Raw genomic sequence first — 22,323 nt, 5'->3', positions numbered from 1 at the left:
TTGTGGGTGACGACATGCAAGAGATCAGTCATTCACTCATTGGTGTGATCCTTCCTCTGCTGAAGAGGCCAGCCCTTTCCTTTCTTTCTGTGCCTCTAATGTGTAGTGGATAGAATGGTGAAGTAACCAGGCTGTTAGCTCGCTAGATAAAGAGGTAACATGACGGAACAAGGTGTAAACACTCCTGGTTTACCAATGCAAAATGCAGACCACCAATCCCACGACAGGAAGAAACAAATATTGCGCCAGTAGTATGGGTCACATCGTTTTACCTGTTTGTGTTAGAAACAGTCCATCTTCTCTGTTGTAAAGGTGCAGCCATGACAGTAACAAATATGTGCTCGGTTTTTACTCTACAGTGGGTCACTGGGGAACGACGGTACAGCAAACCCTAATCATTACAGCAATTAATATCGGACTCATGTTTCTCCTAGACGCACTGGTGCTCCCAAAATAACATGTCAGGTCACACAGAAAAATATTTACAGTGGGAGTATATGCAACCAAAATGGCACTTCAGGGCCCTGGTCTCAGCATCATTTAATGGAATGGTCCCCTTCTTTAATCAGTCAAGCAATCATATGGTCACATGAATAAGATGTGAATAGTGAATCTGAGATAGTCTAAGGACAGCCTACTGAAGGTGCCAGATCGACTGACTATCAACGTATGCCCTTGACACTACTGTGGTGTGTGGGAGATCCACTGCATGGTGTCTTTCACTTCACAGAGGACTTCAAACCAAGATAGGCGTCTTGTTGGCGATTCCCCTCACATTTTAGTACACTTCAGACGGACTACATTGAAGGTAATTTCCACCGACTACATCCTCATTCTCAGATGGTTTTCTACCCAGCCTTCTCTTGTATAACACCAATTAAAAATAAACCTTCAAACGCCGTGATAGATGGACTAACTGCAGTAAACAATACGACCAGACGCCATCTTTGCTCTTACCTCGTAGGACCAGACACACTGCACTCCGGCAAACCTCCGCACGCAGCGGCCCACCTCAACGTCTTCATGCGTGGTGTACATCTCCTGCAGGCACTGGCCGATGTGAGGAACCATCCGGCGCAGCACCTCGCGGCTCATGATCACGCCGGGGCCACCCATGCAGAAGTTCTCACCGGGCTCCAGCGCCAGCTTGCCCAGCTCGTCGCGGGCGCCCATGCCCGTCTGGCCCAGGAAGAGGGCCTCGCTGCTGTTGAGCGAGCGCAGGAAGCCCTCCAGGCGCTCACTCTTGATGTACACATCATCATCGGCCCGCATGAACCACTCATATTGGTCCAGGTAGTGATCGTGCATGTACTTGAGCATCATGAAGGACTTCTTCTGCGGTGGGTAGGAGTCGTCCACGTTGTGCAGCGCCACGATGGGGATGGGGATGGTGGTGTCCGAACCCTCGCTGGAGAAGAACTCCACATGGCCCGGGATGGTCTGAGCCCACGTTCTACAGAGAGAGACACAGGAAGAGGTCAGGTACTCTATAGGATGGAGAGTGGGTAAGAGTACTAACACACACAAGTCTGGGCCCACGAAGGACATAGATAGATGGTCCCATGTGGTTCAGTTGGTAAAGCATGATGCTTGCAACGCCAGGGTTGTGGGTTCAATTCCCACCAGGGAAAACGTATATATATATATATATATATATATATATATTCACTAGAGGTCGACCGATTAATTAGGGCCGATTTCAAGTTTTCATAACAATCGGAAATCGGTATCTTTGGGCGCCGATTTGCCGATTTTTTTTAAAAATGTATTATTATTATTTTTTACACCTTTATTTAATATTTATTTAACTAGGCAAGTCAGTTAAGAACATATTCTTATTTTCAATGACAGCCTTGGAACGGTGGGTTAAATGCCTTGTTCAGGGGCAGAAAGACAGATTGTGTCTTGTCCGCTCGGGGGATTCTATCTTGCAACCTTACAGTTAACTTGTCCAACGCAATAACGACCTGCCTCTCTCTCGTTGCACACCACAAGGAGACTGCCTTTTACGCAAATGCAGTAAGCCAAGGTAAGTTGCTAGCTAGCATTAAACTTATCTTATAAAAAATCAATCAATCATAATCACTAGTTAACTACACATGGTTGATGATATTACTAGATATTATCTAACGTGTCCTGTGTTGCATATAATCTGGCTGAGCATACAAGTATCTGACTGAACGGTGGTAGGCAGAAGCAGGCGCGTAAACATTCATTCAAACAGCACTTTCGTGCGTTTTGCCAAGAGATGAGGCTGGTGTGACCGAAGTGAAATGGCTGGCTAGTTAGCGCGTGCTAATAGCGTTTCAAACTTCACTCACTCTGAGCCTTGGGGTGGTTGTTTCCTTGCTCTGCATGGGTAACGCTGCTTCGATGTGGTGGCTGTTGTCATTGTGTTGCTGGTTCGAGCCCAGGGAGGAGTGAGGAGAGGGACAGAAGCTATACTGTTAGCCTGGCAATACTAAAGTGCCTATAAGTGCCTATAGTGCCTAAAGTGCCTACATCCAATAGTCAAAGGTTAATTAAATACAAATGGTATAGAGGGAAATAGTCCTATTAATAACTACAACCTAAAACTTCTTACCTGGGAATATTGAAGACTCATGTTAAAAGCAACCATCAGCTTTCATATGTTCTCATGTTCTGAGCAAGGAACTGAAACGTTAGCTTTCTTACATGGCACATATCGCACTTTTACTTTCTTCTCCATCACTTTGTTTTTGCATTATTTAAACCAAATTGAACATGTTTTATTATTTACTTGAGGCTAAATTGATTTTATTTATGTATTATATTAAGTATAAATATTAAGTATATATATTTTATTTAAATCGGCCGATTAGTCGGTATCGGCTTTTTTGGTCCTCCAATAATCGGTATCGGCGTTGAAATATCATAATCGGTTGACCTCTAATATTCACTACTGTAAGAGTCTAATAAATGACTAAAATGTCAAATAGATGGAGGAACGTCATGTAATAACACAGCATAACGTTTTATAACCTGTATTTACAAGAGGCCCACTGACTTGAGCCCACTGAGCCCACTGACTTGAGCCCACTGACTTGAGCCCACTGACTTGAGCCCACTGAGCCCACTGACTTGAGCCCTACCCAACTGAGCACCAGTAATGTTTCATTGGGATAAAGAACTGTATTTGAATGGGGAATCTAGTAATTAACTAACAACTGAGACACTGCACTGAAAATAAACTAAATGGGACTTTACTTTGGGTCCAAAATAAAGACATGGGAGTGGATGTAAAATACTGTGATAGATATCTCCTTCTCAGGTCTCTTGACGTTCATCATGATCGGTCCATTGAAAGGACATTCGAGGGAGACTAAATAAACTACTCTACTAATTAATCTGATTGAATACAGATATACTTGTATGTCTTTGCAGATGTGCAAACACATTTATCTGAATTATATTGAATCTTCCACATGACTGGACACATGAAAAGATAGCACTGTTGAGTCTGCAGGCTGTCTTCTCGGTCCAACCCATAATTTCATAAAACCTTCAGCTTCACATTCACTGCATTTCAGTCAGGCCTAGATGAAAGACATTTCAAGGCTAATGACTAACATTCCCTCTTTCCAAACAGACATCTCTACATTTAGAGCTATACTAATAACATCAGTGCTAGTCTACAACGAAACACCTACAGAAACCCCTCACAATTGGAGATATCTTGGATGGAGCCATTGCCTACTCAATCTAATTAAAAACTATCCTACCAAAGAGCCCACGCAGCTCATCTGATGGCAAAACCATCACCACAGAATGATACAGCTCAATTGTGAAGTGAATGTGTTCAGAGTTGGCAAAGGCCTGAAAAACTGAACAGAAGAGTTTGCCTATTGAAGTATGATTTTTGTAGGGTAAATGTGGGTGTGAATGTGAATGTTGAGAGCATGTTATAACATAGACCCTGTAACAAAGACTTCTAAATGTCACTTAGGACAAGTTATAGTGACTGTGTATCATCTATAATAGTATATCCAACAAGGTTTTGTCTTGCCAACTTATAGGACATGATCTGCCTAACGTTGAGGTGTTTAATAGCTCACAAGAAAAAGGTATATCATAATACAGGCCACAGCAACACATGGCATTGATACACTGTTAAATGGCGACTAGCAACATTTGTATCGATTAGATGAATAACAATTTTGCATAAGACTTAAGAGTGTAGGCAACATTGTTGAAATTCGGTATCCCTATTTGGCAGAAAACTAGCAACAATATTTATCTTTAATTGCCTATGTAAAATGTAGGCTGACAATTTCAGAATGGGGAGAGGAATGAGCAGAACTGATGCGTACAGAAACACTGGGACAGTAAACTAATAGCTGAAAATTGTATCTTGTTAAAGAGAAAAAGCAACATTCCTTCTATTTCTACACATAACTTACCTATGTGCCGCGATGGCGCGGTTATTCAGGTACTTCTGGGCAGTCATGACGCCGACGTAAAGGAAATTGTTGGACCTCGGAACTGGCTTCTCGGTGGCCGAAAATCCGTTATCTTGCGGGGGCCATAATATCCCACCGAATTCTCTCCTCAGACCCCCGTTCAACCCGCAACCGGCTGGGTTCGCCTTGCGTTTCTGACCGGATTTCTTCAACTCCGTAGCCTTCGGTAATATGAGTCTGGAAGCCAGGGTGAACCCGACAACCAGCCCCAACAGAACACTAAACCATGCTCTTCGGCTTCGACCTGCCATTCCCCAAAACTTGACCCAACTCCGATTTGCCTCGTAGCCTATTCTCGCTGTTGCCAACACAGCGTCTTTGTAAAGCAATATTTGTTAAATTGTTTCACCCTCGGGGTTAACTCGCGGGGTTAACTCGCTCTCATGGTAGGAAAGCCTCTTTCTTCTCCAACCCGCTTTTGGTCCCGATGTAAGCTGGCTGCTGCATACGTAGCAGTCTCCATAAACCCACCACCTGAACGTACACTCCTCTCTTCATGTGGCCCTACTAATCTGCAAGCATTCCGTCCCTATCAATAAATGACAAAAAACTGCGACCTTCAACAAAATGTATGGTTTCTTCTTCGCCCAGAGACGCGTAGCCAACCCATTCTTTCCACTACCTCGCCATTGTGAGAATGTCGAAAACGCTTAGTAGCAACGCGGCTTAACTGTGTGATTTGACCTAGTGGATACTCCGTAGGAGCGCTCTGACTGGCTGGGGTGTGTGATTACGCAGTGGTCTCAGCTTTTTTTACTTCCAATATTTGACGTGCAAGTCTGATCACAAGCTGAGAATGCCCTGGTGATGAGCCGGTGAAAGACCATGCATGCAGACATGGAAAAAAGGACAGCGCAAGCATTGTTGAACCTTGAAATTAAACGTCAGCCGAGTTAATATGCGGCACTGATAGTGAAATGAAAAAGCAATTTCTGAGACATCATAACCGACTAGGCCAACCACAAAATGCTCTAGAACTCAATTAATGTAAATGGTGTGCAGAAAATGAACATAAGGTTTATAATGATTGTATGAAATTATTATCAATTTAAGAGCAAGACGACAACAATAAGGTATATGACAGCCATAGAAATCAGTGCGATCTTACCCAATACAGTTTAGAAACGATGTACCTATACCGTTATGATTGTGGCTTAATTTACATTACACTGCCGCCATCTAGTGGGCAACATGGAGTTGGCAGGTGTATGATTACGCCACTGGACCATTACATTAGCTATTGTGTTGTCACAGTCAGCCTCCCCAGCAAACATCACAGATACGTAGACAACTTATCTATAATATCTTTATTGTGATAAAAAGGTGCAGGTCAGTTTATTTCTCAGTAACTAAAATTGCTTGATGATCATTGATATTCCAATAAATAACACGATGACTAACGGTTACATCTGATTTATGTAATTGTATAAAAAGCAGTACGGTGCACAGCACTACTAAAGCCATCTGGCTAGCATCTACTCTCGCAACATGAAGCCTTGGTAGGCAGCGCACATTTGAAAGTTTACACAGATGCCAACCCCAAAAGAAGACAAGAAAACACACAGTTACACTGAAAGTCATCAGCCAAACCCACTGGCACAGATGCCATTTACAGGAATAGCATCATTAGAAACTGTCGTACTCAGAAGTCCTTCTCAGGTGTCCTGAAATATGATGATTCAATAAGCCAAAATTTGAATGTGGAAACAAGACAATCGTTTTCAACACTGGTTAGTTTGAAGTTGTCCAAAGGCATTCAAACAGAAAGGATCCATTGTTATCATGTGGCAACACATTGTATTTTTTGACAATGCTAATATTACTGAGGCAACATGATCTAAAACCCAGACAGTTGTGAAACCAATCCCTAAACCCAAACACAGAGAGTTACAAATAACAGATTGATTTAGATCAATAAACTAAGAGGGCTTTGAGATTACTGGCAGCTTCTTTCAGTGGGTCAGTGTGTGTGACTCGGATGGGTCAAATATCAGAGTTCACAGGTCACCTCAGAGTAGGCACAAGTCACACCTAGCCACAGATACAGGGTCAGATATTTCTTCCATCCTCCTAATAGTTCATGTTAGGAACGATAGTAGGGTATTCTGATCCTAGATCTGGGTTAAGGGGGAGATGTCTACCCTGAGCCTGTGGCTCTGACCTCCTTTAACCTCATCCGCCGCCAGCTGACGGCCCTCTCCTTCCTGGTCTCCACGCACAGGATCCACCTCCCTCTCCGCTCAGGGGATTAAAGCCTGAAATACACACAGCAGGGCAGAATGTAGGTTACTGGCACAGAGAGGCGATGGAGGACGCCAGAGTCACCTACCTACTACTTATTCCTTAAAGGAGCAACGTCACAGTTTAGCCATTTTTTTAAAGACACTGTTTGGATATTCCCCCCCCAAAAAAAAGCTTAGTACTGCTTCTTACCGGATCATAATCCTAAAAACATCAGTTGCAAGGATGGACATTTTGTATCGCTAATGTTTTTGAAATACAAAATATTAGCAATATTATCTGTTTTCCTGCATCATAATACAGACAGATGTACATAACTTGCAAGACCAACTAGTTGCAGTACAAAGGTGCGTTGCGCAGTGTTCAATTGTTTTTCTTTTGTGGATTTCATTCCTTCGTTACTACTGGTATGTACTTTATATTTGGCACCATTTGCAGGTGCAAATGTTAAATGTATAACATTTGAATAGGTTTCAGTAAGAATAGCAGTGCTTTTAATTTACAGTAAGATTAGTGCATTGCATGACTATGAAAGTGGCTCATCATTGCATGGAGGCAGAAACGAATCTAGGATTCAGAACCTGTTTAATTACTTTAACAGTGAGCATGATGTCTTACGTTTTATTATTGAGTCACAAGGGAAATACAATCATAAACATGTAATTACACTTAACCCCCTTTTTGTGTTGCTTACACACCCTCCCAGCCATTACAAACATACCTCTGGAAGCTCCCAATTACAATACTGCTCTCATCATCAAATATGTCAACATACCACTGCTCCGTAGGGGCTTCTTGTCAGTCTTTGGTTTCAACACTGTAGTCGATGTGCTGGCCTCTTCAGTGTTCTGAAATGTTACATCATAATAATAATTATGAGCTAGTTTCATGTACAGACAAGAAACCTCAGATTTGTTCATGGGTTTCATGTAAGCACTACGACTTATGTAATATGTCTGAGACAGGAGTTTCATGGTCAGGATGGACATGGTCAGGAAAACCTCGGTGCTAATCACGACTTATCACTGCCAAGAGATTTTTCTGACCCCGTGACCTGCCCGTAAAAAAAACTCCTGACTCAGCCATAATATCTATCAAATGATGCATTTACTTTGCATTTTATGTATGGTGGTCCTGTATGAATCAGTTGGTAGAGCATGGCGCTTGAAATGCCAGGGTTGTGTTCGATTCCCAGGCCCACACATATGTGAAATGCATGCAAGTCGCTTTGGATAAAAGAGTCTGCTGAATGGCATATGGTATGTAGGCCTACGATAGAGAAGGCAGATTACCTGGGCTGTCTTTGCTTTTCCTCTGTAACTTCTCCCCTCTTTCATGCTGTCATACATCTCAATTTTCTGTTGTCTCTTCTCCTCCTCCAGCTATCAAACAAAAGACAAGTACCAAAAAGTCTTCAAGATCAGATTTGGCAGGGACAATGGGCACACTTGGTTATGGTGCCTGGGTTTCAGATCGGTGTTAAAGGCCCAGTGCAGTCAAAAACGTGACTTTCCTGTGCTTTACATATTTATTTTCACACTATGAGGTTAGAATAATACTGTGAAATTGTGAAAACAATGATAATGTGTGAGAGCTGTTTGAAAAGACCGCCTGAAATTTCCACCTGTTTTGGTGGGATGGCGTTTTGGCCTGTCTGATGACATCACCAGGCGTTAAATTTGTTAATAGGCCAATAAGAAAGAGTTCCAAACCTCTCTACCAATAGATAGTTTTCCCCTCCCAATTCAGACAGTCCTAGCAAAATTCTTACTTGAGAAATTGCTCTTTGCTAAGAAGCCATGGTCTATGTACGGTCCGTCCGACGCATGGTCTATGTACGGTCCGTCCGTCCCATGGTCTATGTACGGTCCGTCCGTCCCATGGTCTATGTACGGTCCGTCCGTCCCATGGTCTATGTACGGTCCGTCCGTCCCATGGTCCCGTCCGTCCCATGGTCTATGGTCTATGTACGGTCCGTCCGTCCCATGGTCTATGTACGGTCCGTCCGTCCCATGGTCTATGTACGGTCCGTCCGTCCCATGGTCTATGTACGGTCCGTCCGTCCCATGGTCTATGTACGGTCCGTCCGTCCCATGGTCTATGTACGGTCCGTCCGTCCCATGGTCTATGTACGGTCCGTCCGTCCCATGGTCTATGTACGGTCCGTCCGTCCATGGTCTATGTACGGTTCGTCCATGGTCTATGTACGGTCCGTCCGACCCATGGTCTATGTACGGTTCATCCATGGTCTATGTACGGTCCGTCCGTCCCATGGTCTATGTACGGTTCGTCTATGTGAAGGGTGTCACTTTATACCTGTTGTTGTTTCAGCCTGAAGAGGGCCGCCTTGGCATCCAGCTCCTCCTGCATTCTTCTCCTGGACGCCTCCAGTGCCTCTTGTCTCCTCACTACTGCATTGGGATCTGCCAGATTGGATGATATTACTGACTCCATTAATTCCATGACATTCCGAGATTCCGTTCCTGATGTGTCAGACGCCTGGATGGAATGAGAGCTGGCTCTAGCCTGTGAGTGCCAGTTGGTTTCTGCTTCAGCAAGCTTGTCATTGTCTTGAGAATATGTGGCATTGTTGGAGCTGCAACAAGAATGCTCATGTCCTAGGTGTGTGTATGTGTGTGTCTGACGGAGTGTCTGCATAAGAGACTAAATGTACTTGTCAAACTCAGTGACTTCCTTGGTTAAATAAAAAACTATTGGTTACGGCCACTCACCTTGCACTGCTCCAGACGCAGAGCTGCTCTGTCCCTGGCTGGCTCTCCTCTTGCTCAGGTGCTGGACCACCAGGTAGACCCCCACACACATGAACAACAGATACCATCCATATTCTGCCACCAATGGTCCAACTGTGGACAGGAAGGGAAATTATGTTGAGGTCTCAACTTAGTATTGAGTGTAAAAACAGTAGAATACATCAGGTGCAATTTCGAAAAAAAATGTGCATCAGTAGCTTTTCTCTTTTAGCCATGTCAGCTAACAATTTTTAGTTTAAGCTAACTACCAACCAATCTATCCTATCGAAACAAGTAGTAATCCTGGCCGAATACGGACCGGGCATGAAGGGAACGTGCCCAGGGGCCCTGACCTACAGGGGCCCCCTATTGATTTGGTTAGTCATGCACACTCATATTATATTAACATGGCATAATTCATTACAAAATGTGTATAATTGCAGGGGAAACATGTTGATCCACTCCACGGCAAAATGGGTAGAAATTGCAGGAAATAAGCTGTGAAACTGCAAAAATTCTCTGTCCCATGGCAAAATGATTAGAATTGCATGAAATGTGTTGTAACATTGCAAAGTTCTCTCCATACCAAAGCGTAGAATTGCAGAAAACTTGCTTTAAAGCGGCAACATTCGCTCTACGGCCCCTCTACGGCAAAACGTGTAGAACTGGAAATTAACTTAAAACACAACATTTTTTTCTCCAACATCAAATGGGGGACCACAATTTTTTCACGCGATGCCCCCCCCCCCCCCCCCCAATCAAATCTATCTTAGGGTTCTCAAAAGTCTAGAGCCAACCCTGAGTATTGAGGCTGTGACAGCAGACATACCTACAGTATGTTTTAGCAGGGAGGTTTGGTAGGGTGACCTGATTTGGAACGATACAAAAAAAAATAAAAATAAATAAACTGTCTAACAGATTGTGAACCCAAATGTGTAAATTTGGTTCTAGAGGAGGGACAATAAATAAAACCCATATTTGGTTAGGGTGTGGGGGCAGATTAATGTAATCTTATTTTCAGGTGATTTGATTATCTACTTACTTTATTTAGACTGATCAGTGTAAAAATTCTCATTCTTAACAATGGGCTAAAATACAGGGTAATTAATGTGATGTCAGCAATAACATAAATGTCATTCCCAACAATTATTTTATTATTCCACTTCTTCCCAATGTTGCCAGCGTAATCACAGATTCAAAATCTGATATGACTACTTGGGTCTTTGAAAATGAATTGTTACGAGGCTATGTATTTTTGCAGCCATTCATGGACAGTCTTGAATAGATCATACAAAAAAAAGCATTGTTATGAAATGTTCCAGGAATCAAATACATGTCACATTCTAGTATGGTGCACATACTAGGCAGAGATGGTAGGGGAGTCAACTCAAACACATATTTTGTCTACATAGAGTAAGATGATGGCCAGAACCCATATTGATATGTATTAGATGTTTCCTTGAAGGTTGGGTGATTGAAGCAGGAGAAATAAAGCAGGAATTTATTCAAGACCTATTTTAAAGAGAATTCACCCAAATTACAAAATACTGAAAACGTTCGTGTCCTTACCTTGAAGGCAGTCTATGGACAAGGAGACTACAATCTAGGATTTGGTTACCCACTGCCATCAACATTAGAACGTCCTGTGCAAAGCTTTGGTGTAGTGAGAACACTCCCGTACTTTCCACCTGAGAACAGGGATCAATCCCTGCTTCCAACCTCTCCACTGTCTCACATTTGCCTGTCTCCCCATCTTATTACTGTCTGAGGTGTCAAACATTTTTTTTATGTTTAAAAAAATATTAACATACTTTATATTTCAGCCACCCAAAATCGTAAATCGTAAAATGTTGAGTGTTCATTCAATTTTCTAAGCATCCTGATTCGTGAATCCACAGGACCGGTGTTATTTGTTACCCTGGTCATGGGCCTAAACCATGTCAAAATACGTAGACTTGCAGGAAAGAGCTTTAAAACAGTAACATGTTCTCCCATCTAGGAGTGTGCCAGGGGAAATTAAATTCACATAGCTTGGAGTTATATTTGCTTTCTTCAAAAGTTGGCAGCCCTGTCAATGAATGAGGCGTCTCTGTATCTAGTTATTTTGCTAGCGAGCTACTGTAGCTAGCCATCTTAGCCTACACTAGCTAAACTAGCTACAACCACTGCTACAACGTTAGCTAGCTGCATTATTAGCTTTAGTCTTTGAAGGATATCTAGCCAGGCCAGCTAGGCTTGGTAAACAAGCCAGAAAACTGACAGATGCGCAGCTGATATTAGCTAGCCAATTTACCAGTTTGTTGCAGGAAACTTAAATCCTGGTTTCCAAGGGGTGTCTTCTGTATTTCTGGTCCACCTTCGTCCTCAATGGTAACATCGTCATCCATTTCTAAACGTATTGGTGACTCTATAGTCCTCTAATTATGCGTTTCAATGTCACCACAGCTCCAACTAGTTACTTTTCCATGCTTCGTGAGTTGACAAATTTCCTGTCTATGTGTTATAAACACCACCCTAGTAAAGATGACGTGGAAGCCTCTCGTGCTTCTGAGCAAGACACCAGTCACACACGAGGTGTCGGCAGAGTCCAATAAATGTATCCTAGCAAGCGGAACTAGATGTCAATACACACTTATCAAAGTCATGCCGCTTTTCATTCTATAAATTGGAAGGCAAAAATGAAGCATAGACCTGACCTGTGAGGGCAGTCCAGTTCACTCCACAAGTAGCCTACCCATTCACCCATCTACATTGTAGCACAGTGTGCAGAGTCCGTTTCTTTCTAATAAAATACCATTTGTCATGCTTTGTAAGCAACAGTTGTACACAAACAGTGAAATACTAATTTACGGGTCATTTTTCAACAATGCAGACTTAAATACACATTCTGTTGCAGCAGTTTTGTCACCGAGTACCACACATGTATGTGCATTCCTGAAAATAAATGATTTACTCCACAGCCCGTAGTTGTTTTGTCATTGTCTTGGAGGAATCATTTCTGTGATCTTTTTATATCGGGCGATAGGGTGGCCTAGTGGTTAAAGCGTTGGGCTAGTAGCCAGAAGGTTGCAAACCCCCGAGCTAACAAGGTACAAATCAGCCCACTCTTCCTGGGCTGTCATTGAAAATAAGAATTTGTTCTTAACTTAAATAAATGTTTGTTATGTTGCAGCAATATAATGTTTCATTGTCAAATAAGATCTTTTTTCACAAGATCATAAGCGAAAGTGAAACCAGAAACAACACGACTCACCCTGCAGTGAATGCGCTGTCTATCTCTACAGCAGCCTACAGATGTGTTCATTCTTTGATGGCCAGCAGCAATGGCAGAAGCATACTCGTTCTCTGCTTGTTGAGCTAGGAAACCATGATGTCCCCAAAGTACAAAACAAGTTGATCAAATATTTCCAGAGTAAAAAGTCCAACGGCGGTGATTGTCTAGTTGAAGTCTCAGATGGACAAAGAGCAGTTGTGCGGTTCCGGACAGAGGAGGGTAAGTTTTATTAATGTTCACTTGTTTTTCCACAAATTATACAGGTTAATGTGCATATTGAAATCAAAGGCATAAGGTTGTTTGTAAGATACACTATTATGAAATAACAACCCTTATTTCATTTTATTTTCATTGTCCTAATGGAAGGGTCAAATGTAAACTAAGATGTGAAGCCACTTTCAGACATTTCACATTGAAAAACACATGATTTTGTAAAATTGTACTTTTGTTTTTTTCACATATAAAGATTGAAGCTTCAACTTCACATCCCATTTTAAATCAAAAGGACATTTAAGTTATGCAATTATGTCTGATAGTGGCTTCACATCTTTAGTTTACATTTGACCCTTCCATTAGGACAATGAAAATAAATTAGGGTTGTTATTTCACAATAGTATATCTTATAAACAACCTTATTGTAACGTTCGTCGTCTTCCTCTGATGAGGAGTAAGAGAGGTCGGAACAATTTGCAGCGTTGTAAGTGTCCATTTTAATAAGACACACTGAACACTACAAAAATACAAAATAACAACGTGCAACAAACGAAACGGTAACGAACACGGAAAATAATCACCCACCACTCAAGTGAAACCAGGCTACCGAAATATGGTTCTCAATCGGGGACAACGATAAACAGCTGCCTCTGATTGAGAAGCATACCAGGCCAAACACAGATTTATCGGTGGTGACCGTGTTGCCTAGCCTCAGTGCAGCGGGCAGCTGGGAGGAGGTGCTCTTGTTCTCCATGGACTTCACAGTGTCCCAGAACTTTTTGGAGTTGGAGCAACAGGATGCAAATTTCTGCCTGAAGAAGCTGGCCCTTGCTTTCCTGACTGACTGCGTGTATTGGTTCCTGACTTCCCTGAACAGTTGCATATCGCGGGGATTATTCGATGCTATTGCAGTCCGCCACAGGATGTTTTTGTGCTGGTCGAGGGCAGTTAGGTCTGGAGTGAACCAAGGGCTATATCTGTTTTTAGTTCTGCATATTTTGAACGGAGCATGCTTATCTAAAATGGTGAGGAAGTTACTTTTAAAGAATGACCAGGCATCCTCAACTGACGGGATGAGGTCAATATCCTTCCAGTATACCCGGGCCAGGTTGATTAGAAAGGCCTGCTCACAGAAGTGTTTTAGGGAGCGTTTGACAGTGATGAGGGGTGGTCGTTTGACTGCGGATCCGTAGCGGATACAGGCAATGAGGCAGTGATCGCTGAGATCCTGGTTGAAGACAGCGGAGGAGTATTTGGAGGGCCAGTTGGTCAGGATGACGTCTATGAGGGTGCCCTTGTTTACAGATTTAGGGTTGTACCTGGTGGGTTCCTTGATGATTTGTGTGAGATTGAGGGCATCTAGCTTAGATTGTAGGACTGCCGGGGTGTTAAGCATATCCCAGTTTAGGTCACCTAACAGAACAAACTCTGAAGCTAGATGGGGGGGCGATCAATTCACAAATGGTGTCCAGGGCACAGCTGGGAGCTGAGGGGGGGCGGGTCGGTAGCAGGCGGCAACAGTGAGAGACTTATTTCTGGAGAGAGTAATTTTTAAAATTAGTAGTTCGAACTGTTTGGGTATGGACCTGGAAAGTATGACATTACTTTGCAGGCTATCTCTGCAGTAGACTGCAACTCCTCCCCCTTTGGCAGTTCTATCTTGACGGAAAAATGTTATAGTTGGGTATGGAAATCTCAGAATTTTTGGTGGCCTTCCTGAGCCAGGATTCAGACACGGCAAGGACATCAGGGTTAGCAGAGTGTGCTAAAGCAGTGAGTAAAACAAACTTAGGGAGGAGGCTTCTGATGTTGACACGCATGAAACCAAGGCTTTTTCGATCACAGAAGTCAACAAATGAGGGTGCCTGGGGACATGCAGGGCCTGGGTTTACCTCCACATCACCCGCGGAACAGAGGAGGAGTAGTATGAGGGTACGGCTAAATGCTATCAAAACTGGTCGCCTAGAGTGTTGGGGACAAAGAATAAAAGGAGCAGATTTCTGGGCATGGTAGAATATATTCAGGGCATAATGCGCAGACAGGGGTATGGTGGGGTGTGGGTACAGCGGAGGTAAGCCCAGGCACTGGGTGATGGTTAGAGAGGTTGCATCTCTGGACATGCTGGTTGTAATGGGTGAGGTCACTGCATGTGTGGGAGGTGGGACAAAGGAGGTATCAGGGGTATGAAGAGTGGAACGAGGGGCTCCATTGTAAACTAAAACAATGATAACTAACCTGAACAGCAGTATACAAGGCATATTGACATTTGAGAGAGACACACAGCGATGCATACAGTTATCACAGGTGTTGAATGGGAGAGCTAGCTAAAACAGTAGGTGAGATAACAACAGCTAATCAGCTAGCACAACAACAGCAGGTAAAATGGCGTTGACTAGGCAGAGAGGATCGGAATAACTACACACAGAGCCTGAGTGCGGCCGACAGATAAAACATAAACAAACAGAATGGAGTACCGTGATTAATGGACAGTCCAGCAGGCATCAGCTATGTAGCCAAGTGATCACAGTGTCCGTCCAGGGGGCAGCGGTGGATGGGACAAGGAAGCTAGACTGGCAAGTATTATCCAGGCTAAAAAATATTTAAAAAACTGGCTGGCTGTGCAGAAGGTAGAATGTAATGTAGAGAATCCCTCACAAGCTTCAGACTGTTTGCCAACAGGAAGAGGCTTCCAGAGAATTCTGAACAGCAGCCACAGTTTATTCTAGTGAAGCTAGTCAGGAATAAAGTGAAAGTTGAAAGATTTCATCACACCCTGCAGTAAACATCTATGTCTACTTTTTCTTACTTTCTGATGTTTTTAATGTTTTGTACCCTCAGTGTATGTTTGCTTTTTATTACTTTATGCCCCCAATGTTCTTACTAAAGTACCCTTTGCCATTCCTGCAGTCAACTACCAAATGCACCCTCTTTGGCCTCAAGAGTTTGTCCTTTATATATATACACTGCTCAAAAAATAAAGGGAACACTTTAACAACACAATGTAACTCCAAGTCAATCACACTTTCTGTGAAATCAAACTGTCCACTTAGGAAGCAACACTGATTGACAATAAATTTCACATGCTGTTGTGCAAATGGAATAGACAACAGGTGGAAATTATAGGCAATTAGCAAGACACCCCCAATAAAGGAGTGGTTCTGCAGGTGGTGACCACAGACCACTTCTCATTTCCTATGCTTCCTGGCTGATGCCTTGGTCACTTTTGAATGCTGGCGGTGCTTTCACTCTAGTGGTAGCATGAGACGTAGTCTACAACCCACACAAGTGGCTCAGGTAGTACAGCTCATCCAGGACGGCACATCAATGCGAGCTGTGGCAAAAAGGTTTGCTGTGTCTGTCAGCGTAGTGTCCAGAGCATGGAGGCGCTACCAGGAGACAGGCTGGTACATCAGGAGACGTGGAGGAGGCCGTAGGAGGGCAACAACCCAGCAGCAGGACCGCTACCTCCGCCTTTGTGCAAGGAGGAGCAGGAGGAGCACTGCCAGAGCCCTGCAAAATTATCTCCAGCAGGCCACAAATCTGCATGTGTCTGCTCTATACGGTCAGAAACAGACTCCATGAGGGTGGTATGAGGGCCCGACGTCCACAGGTGGGGGTTGTGCTTACAGCCCAACACCGTGCAGGACGTTTGGCATTTGCCAGAGAACACCAAGATTGGCAAATTCGCCACTGGCCCCCTATGCTCTTCACAGATGAAAGCAGGTTCACACTGAGCACATGTGACAGACGTGACAGAGTCTGGAGACGCCGTGGAGAACGTTCGGCTGCCTGCAACATCCTCCAGCATGACCGGTTTGGCGGTGGGTCAGTCATGGTGTGGGGTGGCATTTCTTTGGGGGGCCGCACAGCCCTCAATATTCTCGCCTGAGGGAGCATGACTGCCATTAGGTACCGAGATGAGATCCTCAGACGCCTTGTGAGACCATATGCTGGTGCGGTTGGCCCTGGGTTCCTCCTAATGCAAGACAATGCTAGACCTCATGTGGCTGGAGTGTGTCAGCAGTTCCTGCAAGAGGAAGGCATTGATGCTATGGACTGGCCCGCCCATTCCCCAGACCTGAATCCAATTGAGCACATCTGGGACATCATGTCTCGCTCCATCCACCAACGCCACGTTGCACCATAGACTGTCCAGGAGTTGGCGGATGCTTTAGTCCAGGTCTGGGAGGAGATCCCTCAGGAGATCATCCGCAACCTCATCAGGAGCATGCCCAGGCTTTGTAGGGAGGTCATACAGGCACGTGGAGGCCACACACACTACTGAGCCTCATTTTGACTTGTTTTAAGGACATTACATAAAAGTTGGATTAGCCTGTAGTGTGGTTTTCCACTTTAATTTTGAGTGTGACTCCAAATCCAGACCTCCATGGGTTGATAAATTTGATTTCCATTGATCATTTTGTGTGATTTTGTTGTCAGAACATTCAACTATGTAAAGAAAAAAGTATTTAATAAGAATATTTAATTCATTCAGATCTAGGGTGTGTTATTTTAGTGTTCCTTTTATTTTTTTGAGCAGTGTATATATACAGTGGGGAGAACAAGTATTTGATACACTGCCGATTTTGCAGGTTTTCCTACTTACAAAGCATGTAGAGGTCTATAATTTTTTTAAATCATAGGTACACTTCAACTGTGAGAGACGGAATCTAAAACAAAAATCCAGAAACTCACATGGTATGATTTTTAAGTAGTTAATTTGCATTTTATTGCATGACATAAGTATATATTTGCATTTTATTGCAAGACATAAGTATATATTTGCATTTTATTGCATGACATAATTATATATATATATATATATATATATATATATAATAATTATTATGTCTTGCAATAAAATGCAAATATATACTTATGTCATGCAATAAAATGCAAATATATACAGTACCAGTAAAAAGTTTGGACACACCTACTCATTCCAGGGTTGTTTTTTGTTTTTACTATTTTCTACATGAACTAACACATATATGGAATCATTATGTAACCAAAAAAGTGAAAATACTAGATTCTTCAAAGTAGCCACACTTTGCCTTAAAGACAGCTTTGCACACACTTGGCATTCTCTCAACCTGATTCATGAGGAACTGGAATGCTTTACATTAAACAGGTGTGCCTTGTTAAAAGTTCATTTGTGGAATTTCTTTCTTTTTTAATGTGTTTGATCCAATCAGTTGTGTTGTGACAAGGTAGATGGGGTATGTAGAATATAGCACTATTTGGTAATCGACCAAGTCAATATTATGGCAAGAACAGCTCCAATAAGCAAAGATAAACGACAGTCCATCATTACTTTAAGACCTGAAGGTAAGTCATTCTGAAAATTTAAAGAACTTTGAAAGTTTCTTCAAGTGCAGTCGCAAAAAGCCATCAAGAGCTATGATGAAACTGCTCCCATGAGGACCACCACAGGAAAGGTAGACCCAGAGTTACCTCTCCTGCAGAGGATAAGTTCATTAGAGTTACCAGCCTTAGATTGCAGCCCTTTTGCAGTTCAAGAAACAGTCACATCTCAACATCAACTGGTCAGAGGAGACTGTGTGAATCAGGCATTCATGGTCGAATTGCTGCAAAGAAACCACTTCTAAAGGACACCAATAAGAAGAAAAGACTGCTTGGGCCAAGAAACACAAGCAATGGACATTAGACCGGTCTGATGAGTCCAAATGTGAGATTTTCTGGTTCCAACCAACGCTTCTTTGTGAGACGCAGAGTAGATGAAAAGATGATCTCCGCATGTGTGGTTCCCACCGTGAAGCATGGAGGAGGAGGGGTGATGGTGCTTTGCTGCTGACACTGTCAGTGATTTATTTACAATTCAAGGCACACTTAACCAGCATGGCTACCACAGCATTCTGCAGCGATACGCCATCTCATCTGGTTTGCGCTTAGTGGGACTATCATTTGTTTTTCAACAGAATAATGACCCAACACACCTCCAGACTGTGTAAGAGCTATTTGACCAAGTAGGAGAGTGATGGAGTGCTGCATCAGATGACCTGGCATCAACAATCACTCAACCTCAACCCAGTTGAGATGGTTTGGGATGAGTTGGACTGCAGAGTGAAGGAAAAGCAGCAATCAAGTGCTCAGTATATGTGGGAACTCCTTCAAAACTGTTGGAAAAGCATTACAGGTGACGCTGGTTGAGAGAATGCCAAGTGTGCAAAGCTGTCATCAAGGCAAAGGGTGGCTACTTTGAAGAATCTAAAATCTAAAATATATTTTGATTTGTTTAACAGTCTTTTGGTTAGTACATGATTCCATGTGTTATTTCATAGTTTTGATGTCTTCACTATTATTCTACAATGTAGAAAATAGTAAAATAAGAAAAAAGAAAAGTTAAACGGGTTTGTTATATCTCAGTCGTCTGTGATGTATATAGTGTGGGATGCAAACTCAAAATGGTATACATTTCAACTGTATATCTGACATGGTACAGGTCTTTAACCATTTGTGTTTGGTGTATACCTTTGTTTTCGAAGTAGATTTTTTGAAGACTACCAAGAAACACTCTGTGTGACCATGATTTAGCCCACTCCAGTATTACAATGACATGATGCACACTAGAATATGGCAGTGTTTCTGTCATTGGTAACATGCATCTTCTTCTATCTTTTTGACTGCAATAAATACCTGCTGTTTAAACATGTTGATGTTTACACATGTTGATGTTGGAGGTGATGGTGCTGGAGATTATTTATTTTTTCAACAAAAAAAATTAAATTTAAATTTTTCTTGTTTTTCAATCAACCAACAAAACACATTCCACATTCACAGATGTGACAGGCTTAAAAAAATGCAGGATTTTAATCCATGACGTAGTAACACACTACGCCGTTAGTAACACACTACGCCGTCATGGATTAAAATCCTGCAGCGCACGCAAAGTCCCCCTGCTCAAGCCAGCGCATGTCCAGGCCTGTCTGAAGTTTGCCAATGACCATCTGAATGATCCAGAGGAGGAATGGGAGAAGGTCATGTGGTCTGATGAGACAAAAATAGAGCTTTTTGGTTTAAACTCCACTCACCATGTTTGGAAGAAGAAGAAGGATGAGTACAACACCAAGAACACCATCCCAACCATGAAGCACGGGTGTGGAAACATCATTCTTTGGGGATGTTTTTCTGCAAAGGGGACAGGACTGCACCGTATTGAGGGGAGGATGGATGGGGCCATGTATTGCGAGATGTTAGCCAACAACCTCCTTCCCTCAGTAAGAGCATTGAAGATGGGGTGTGGCTGGGTCTTCCAGCATGACAACGACCCGAAACACACAACCAGGGCAACTAAGGAGTGGCTCCGTAAGAAGCATCACAAGGTCCTGGAGTGGCCTAGCCAGTCTCCAGACCTGAACCCAATAGAAAATCTTTGGAGGGAGCTGAAAGTCCGTATTGCCCAGCGACAGCCCCGAAACCTGAAGGATCTGGAGAAGGTCTGTAGGGAGGAGTGGGCCAAAATCCCTGCTGCAGTGTGTGCAAACCTGGTCAAGAACTACAGGAAACGTATGATCTCTGTAATTGCAAACAAAGGTTTCTGTACCAAATATTGAGTTCTGCTTTCTGATGTATCAAATACTTATGTCATGTAATAAAATATAAATTAATTACTTAAAAATCATACAATGTGATTTTCTGGATTTTTGTTTTAGATTCCATCTTTCACAGTTGAATTTTATCTATGATAAAAAAGTACAGACCTCTACATGCTTTGTAAGTAGGGAAAACCTGCAAAATCGGCAGTGTATCAAATACTTCTTCTCCCCACTGTATATATTGGAATGATGTTTTTGCACATTTTCTATTCAAATGCAATAAGAGAGAATTTCATAACAGGTCCAAAATATTTTTTGCAGCTGCATTGTATGGAGACGGCACCTACTTTGCTGTAAATGCAAAATACTCTGCCAGTGACACATACTCAAAACCGGATCCCCAAGGCCAGAAGTACATGTACCTATGTCGAGTTCTGACTGGAGATTTCATAACAGGAACACCGGGGATGAAAGTACCTCCAACTAAAAGCACCACAAGTATTCATCTCTATGACAGTGTGACTGATAGTGTATCTCAACCATCCATGTTCATAATCTTCCATGACAGTCAGGCATATCCTGAGTACTTGATCACTTTCAAGTAGGGGTGGGCGATGTGGCCAATACGTTGTATTGATCTTTTACAATGTTTTGATCATACTGATACATCATAAATGACATCTCAATATGTAATTAGTTATCTGTAACTCATGTGGTTTAGCTGAAGTGTAATATCCAAAACCAAAATCCCACTGGGCAAAAGCTGGTTGAATAAATGTTGTTTCCACTTCATTTCAACCAAAAGAATCTGTGAAGAAGTCTGAATCAACGTGGAAAACTGATTGGATTTGCAAAAAGAGATCAACGTAAGGGCATTTTGTCTTTTTATCACCCTACTTTTAACCTAAATCCAATGACATGGTGACATTTGTTGTTGTTAACAATTCAACCAAATATAAACTAGAAATTTAACTAACGTCTGTGCCCAGTGGGATCTGCTTTATAATTCAAATGCCATTTTTATTTTTATTTTACTTGTGACATTTACTATATTGGAATATTCAGTCAAGTCAAACTCAAAATGTTTAGATAGTAACAATTTCAGCCTAGAAGGTTTTGTGATTCTTACTGATTCCATGTCCACTTTGTTTGAATGTCTAAAACATCACCAGAACATCTAACTTCACAAAGTATTGAATCACATTCCCAGACAGCACAGATTAAGTAAAATCCTGGGCTAAAAGGCTATTTAAATGGAGATTCTCCATTGAGCATGCTTTTTTAGTCCAGGACTAGGCTTAATAATCTCTATCCAGGAAACCAGCCCTTAGTGTTTTCACTTGAACAGTAAGTCATCAGGTTTTGTGAAAGTTCACTTCAAGAAAGAAATAACCTTTGGCGGTTCTCAGAGAACACAATTCTTACAAAGTGGGTCATAGACCAGGGTGTTTGCCTTGTTGCATGCACACATTTGGATTATCAAGCCTTTCGGTTAATGAATAGTGAATACGGCTGTTCTGATAAATCTTGTGATAATGCTTCTTTCTGTTGGTCTACAATAAATGTAAAAATAAAGCTAAAATAAATATATTGCATTAACATGCTGTTTTCCCCCATGTTTAAATGTGTTGAGGGACCTGGCAAAGGCGGGGATCATTTACTGTGGACTGATGTGAACTACTGTTATTGTACATTCAACTTAAAGAAATGTTTGCACCTGAAATAATTTTGGTGTGGCACAGCAATACTAATGCAATCAAGACATCTTAGATTTGGTATTATTTTGATTTAAGGCGAAAATGTAAACT

At 42.4% G+C, this 22,323-nt stretch overlaps 2 protein-coding genes and 1 long non-coding RNA gene across 3 annotated transcripts; 1 reads left to right on the top strand and 2 right to left on the bottom strand.

Moving 5' to 3' along the window:
• Positions 1-912: 912 nt before the first annotated feature.
• Positions 913-5,111, bottom strand: LOC135533251 (chondroitin sulfate synthase 1-like). The gene is made up of 2 exons (XM_064960656.1): positions 4,422-5,111; positions 913-1,453 (listed from the first exon to the last, which is right to left on the bottom strand). The coding sequence occupies exons 1-2, from the start codon at positions 4,730-4,732 to the stop codon at positions 913-915; spliced, it is 852 nt and encodes a 283-aa protein (XP_064816728.1). The 5' UTR covers positions 4,733-5,111.
• A 662-nt stretch (positions 5,112-5,773) lies between these two features.
• Positions 5,774-12,017, bottom strand: LOC135533248 (selenoprotein S-like). The gene is made up of 6 exons (XM_064960655.1): positions 11,766-12,017; positions 9,455-9,586; positions 9,039-9,145; positions 8,015-8,104; positions 7,498-7,570; positions 5,774-6,736 (listed from the first exon to the last, which is right to left on the bottom strand). Exons 1-6 carry the CDS (start codon positions 11,857-11,859, stop codon positions 6,654-6,656), a joined length of 579 nt encoding a protein of 192 aa, XP_064816727.1. The 5' UTR covers positions 11,860-12,017; the 3' UTR covers positions 5,774-6,653.
• An 803-nt stretch (positions 12,018-12,820) lies between these two features.
• On the top strand, positions 12,821-22,116 carry LOC135533250 (uncharacterized). Its single transcript, XR_010454466.1, has 2 exons — positions 12,821-12,965; positions 20,837-22,116. It is a non-coding gene; the product is annotated as an uncharacterized LOC135533250 (long non-coding RNA).
• Positions 22,117-22,323: the final 207 nt, after the last annotated feature.

Source organism: Oncorhynchus masou, unplaced genomic scaffold, assembly GCF_036934945.1.
Source record: "Oncorhynchus masou masou isolate Uvic2021 unplaced genomic scaffold, UVic_Omas_1.1 unplaced_scaffold_2292, whole genome shotgun sequence".
Lineage (NCBI taxonomy): Eukaryota > Metazoa > Chordata > Actinopteri > Salmoniformes > Salmonidae > Oncorhynchus > Oncorhynchus masou.
Note: the sequence above shows the minus strand (reverse complement) of the source record. Positions and strands in the feature narration are given on the sequence as shown.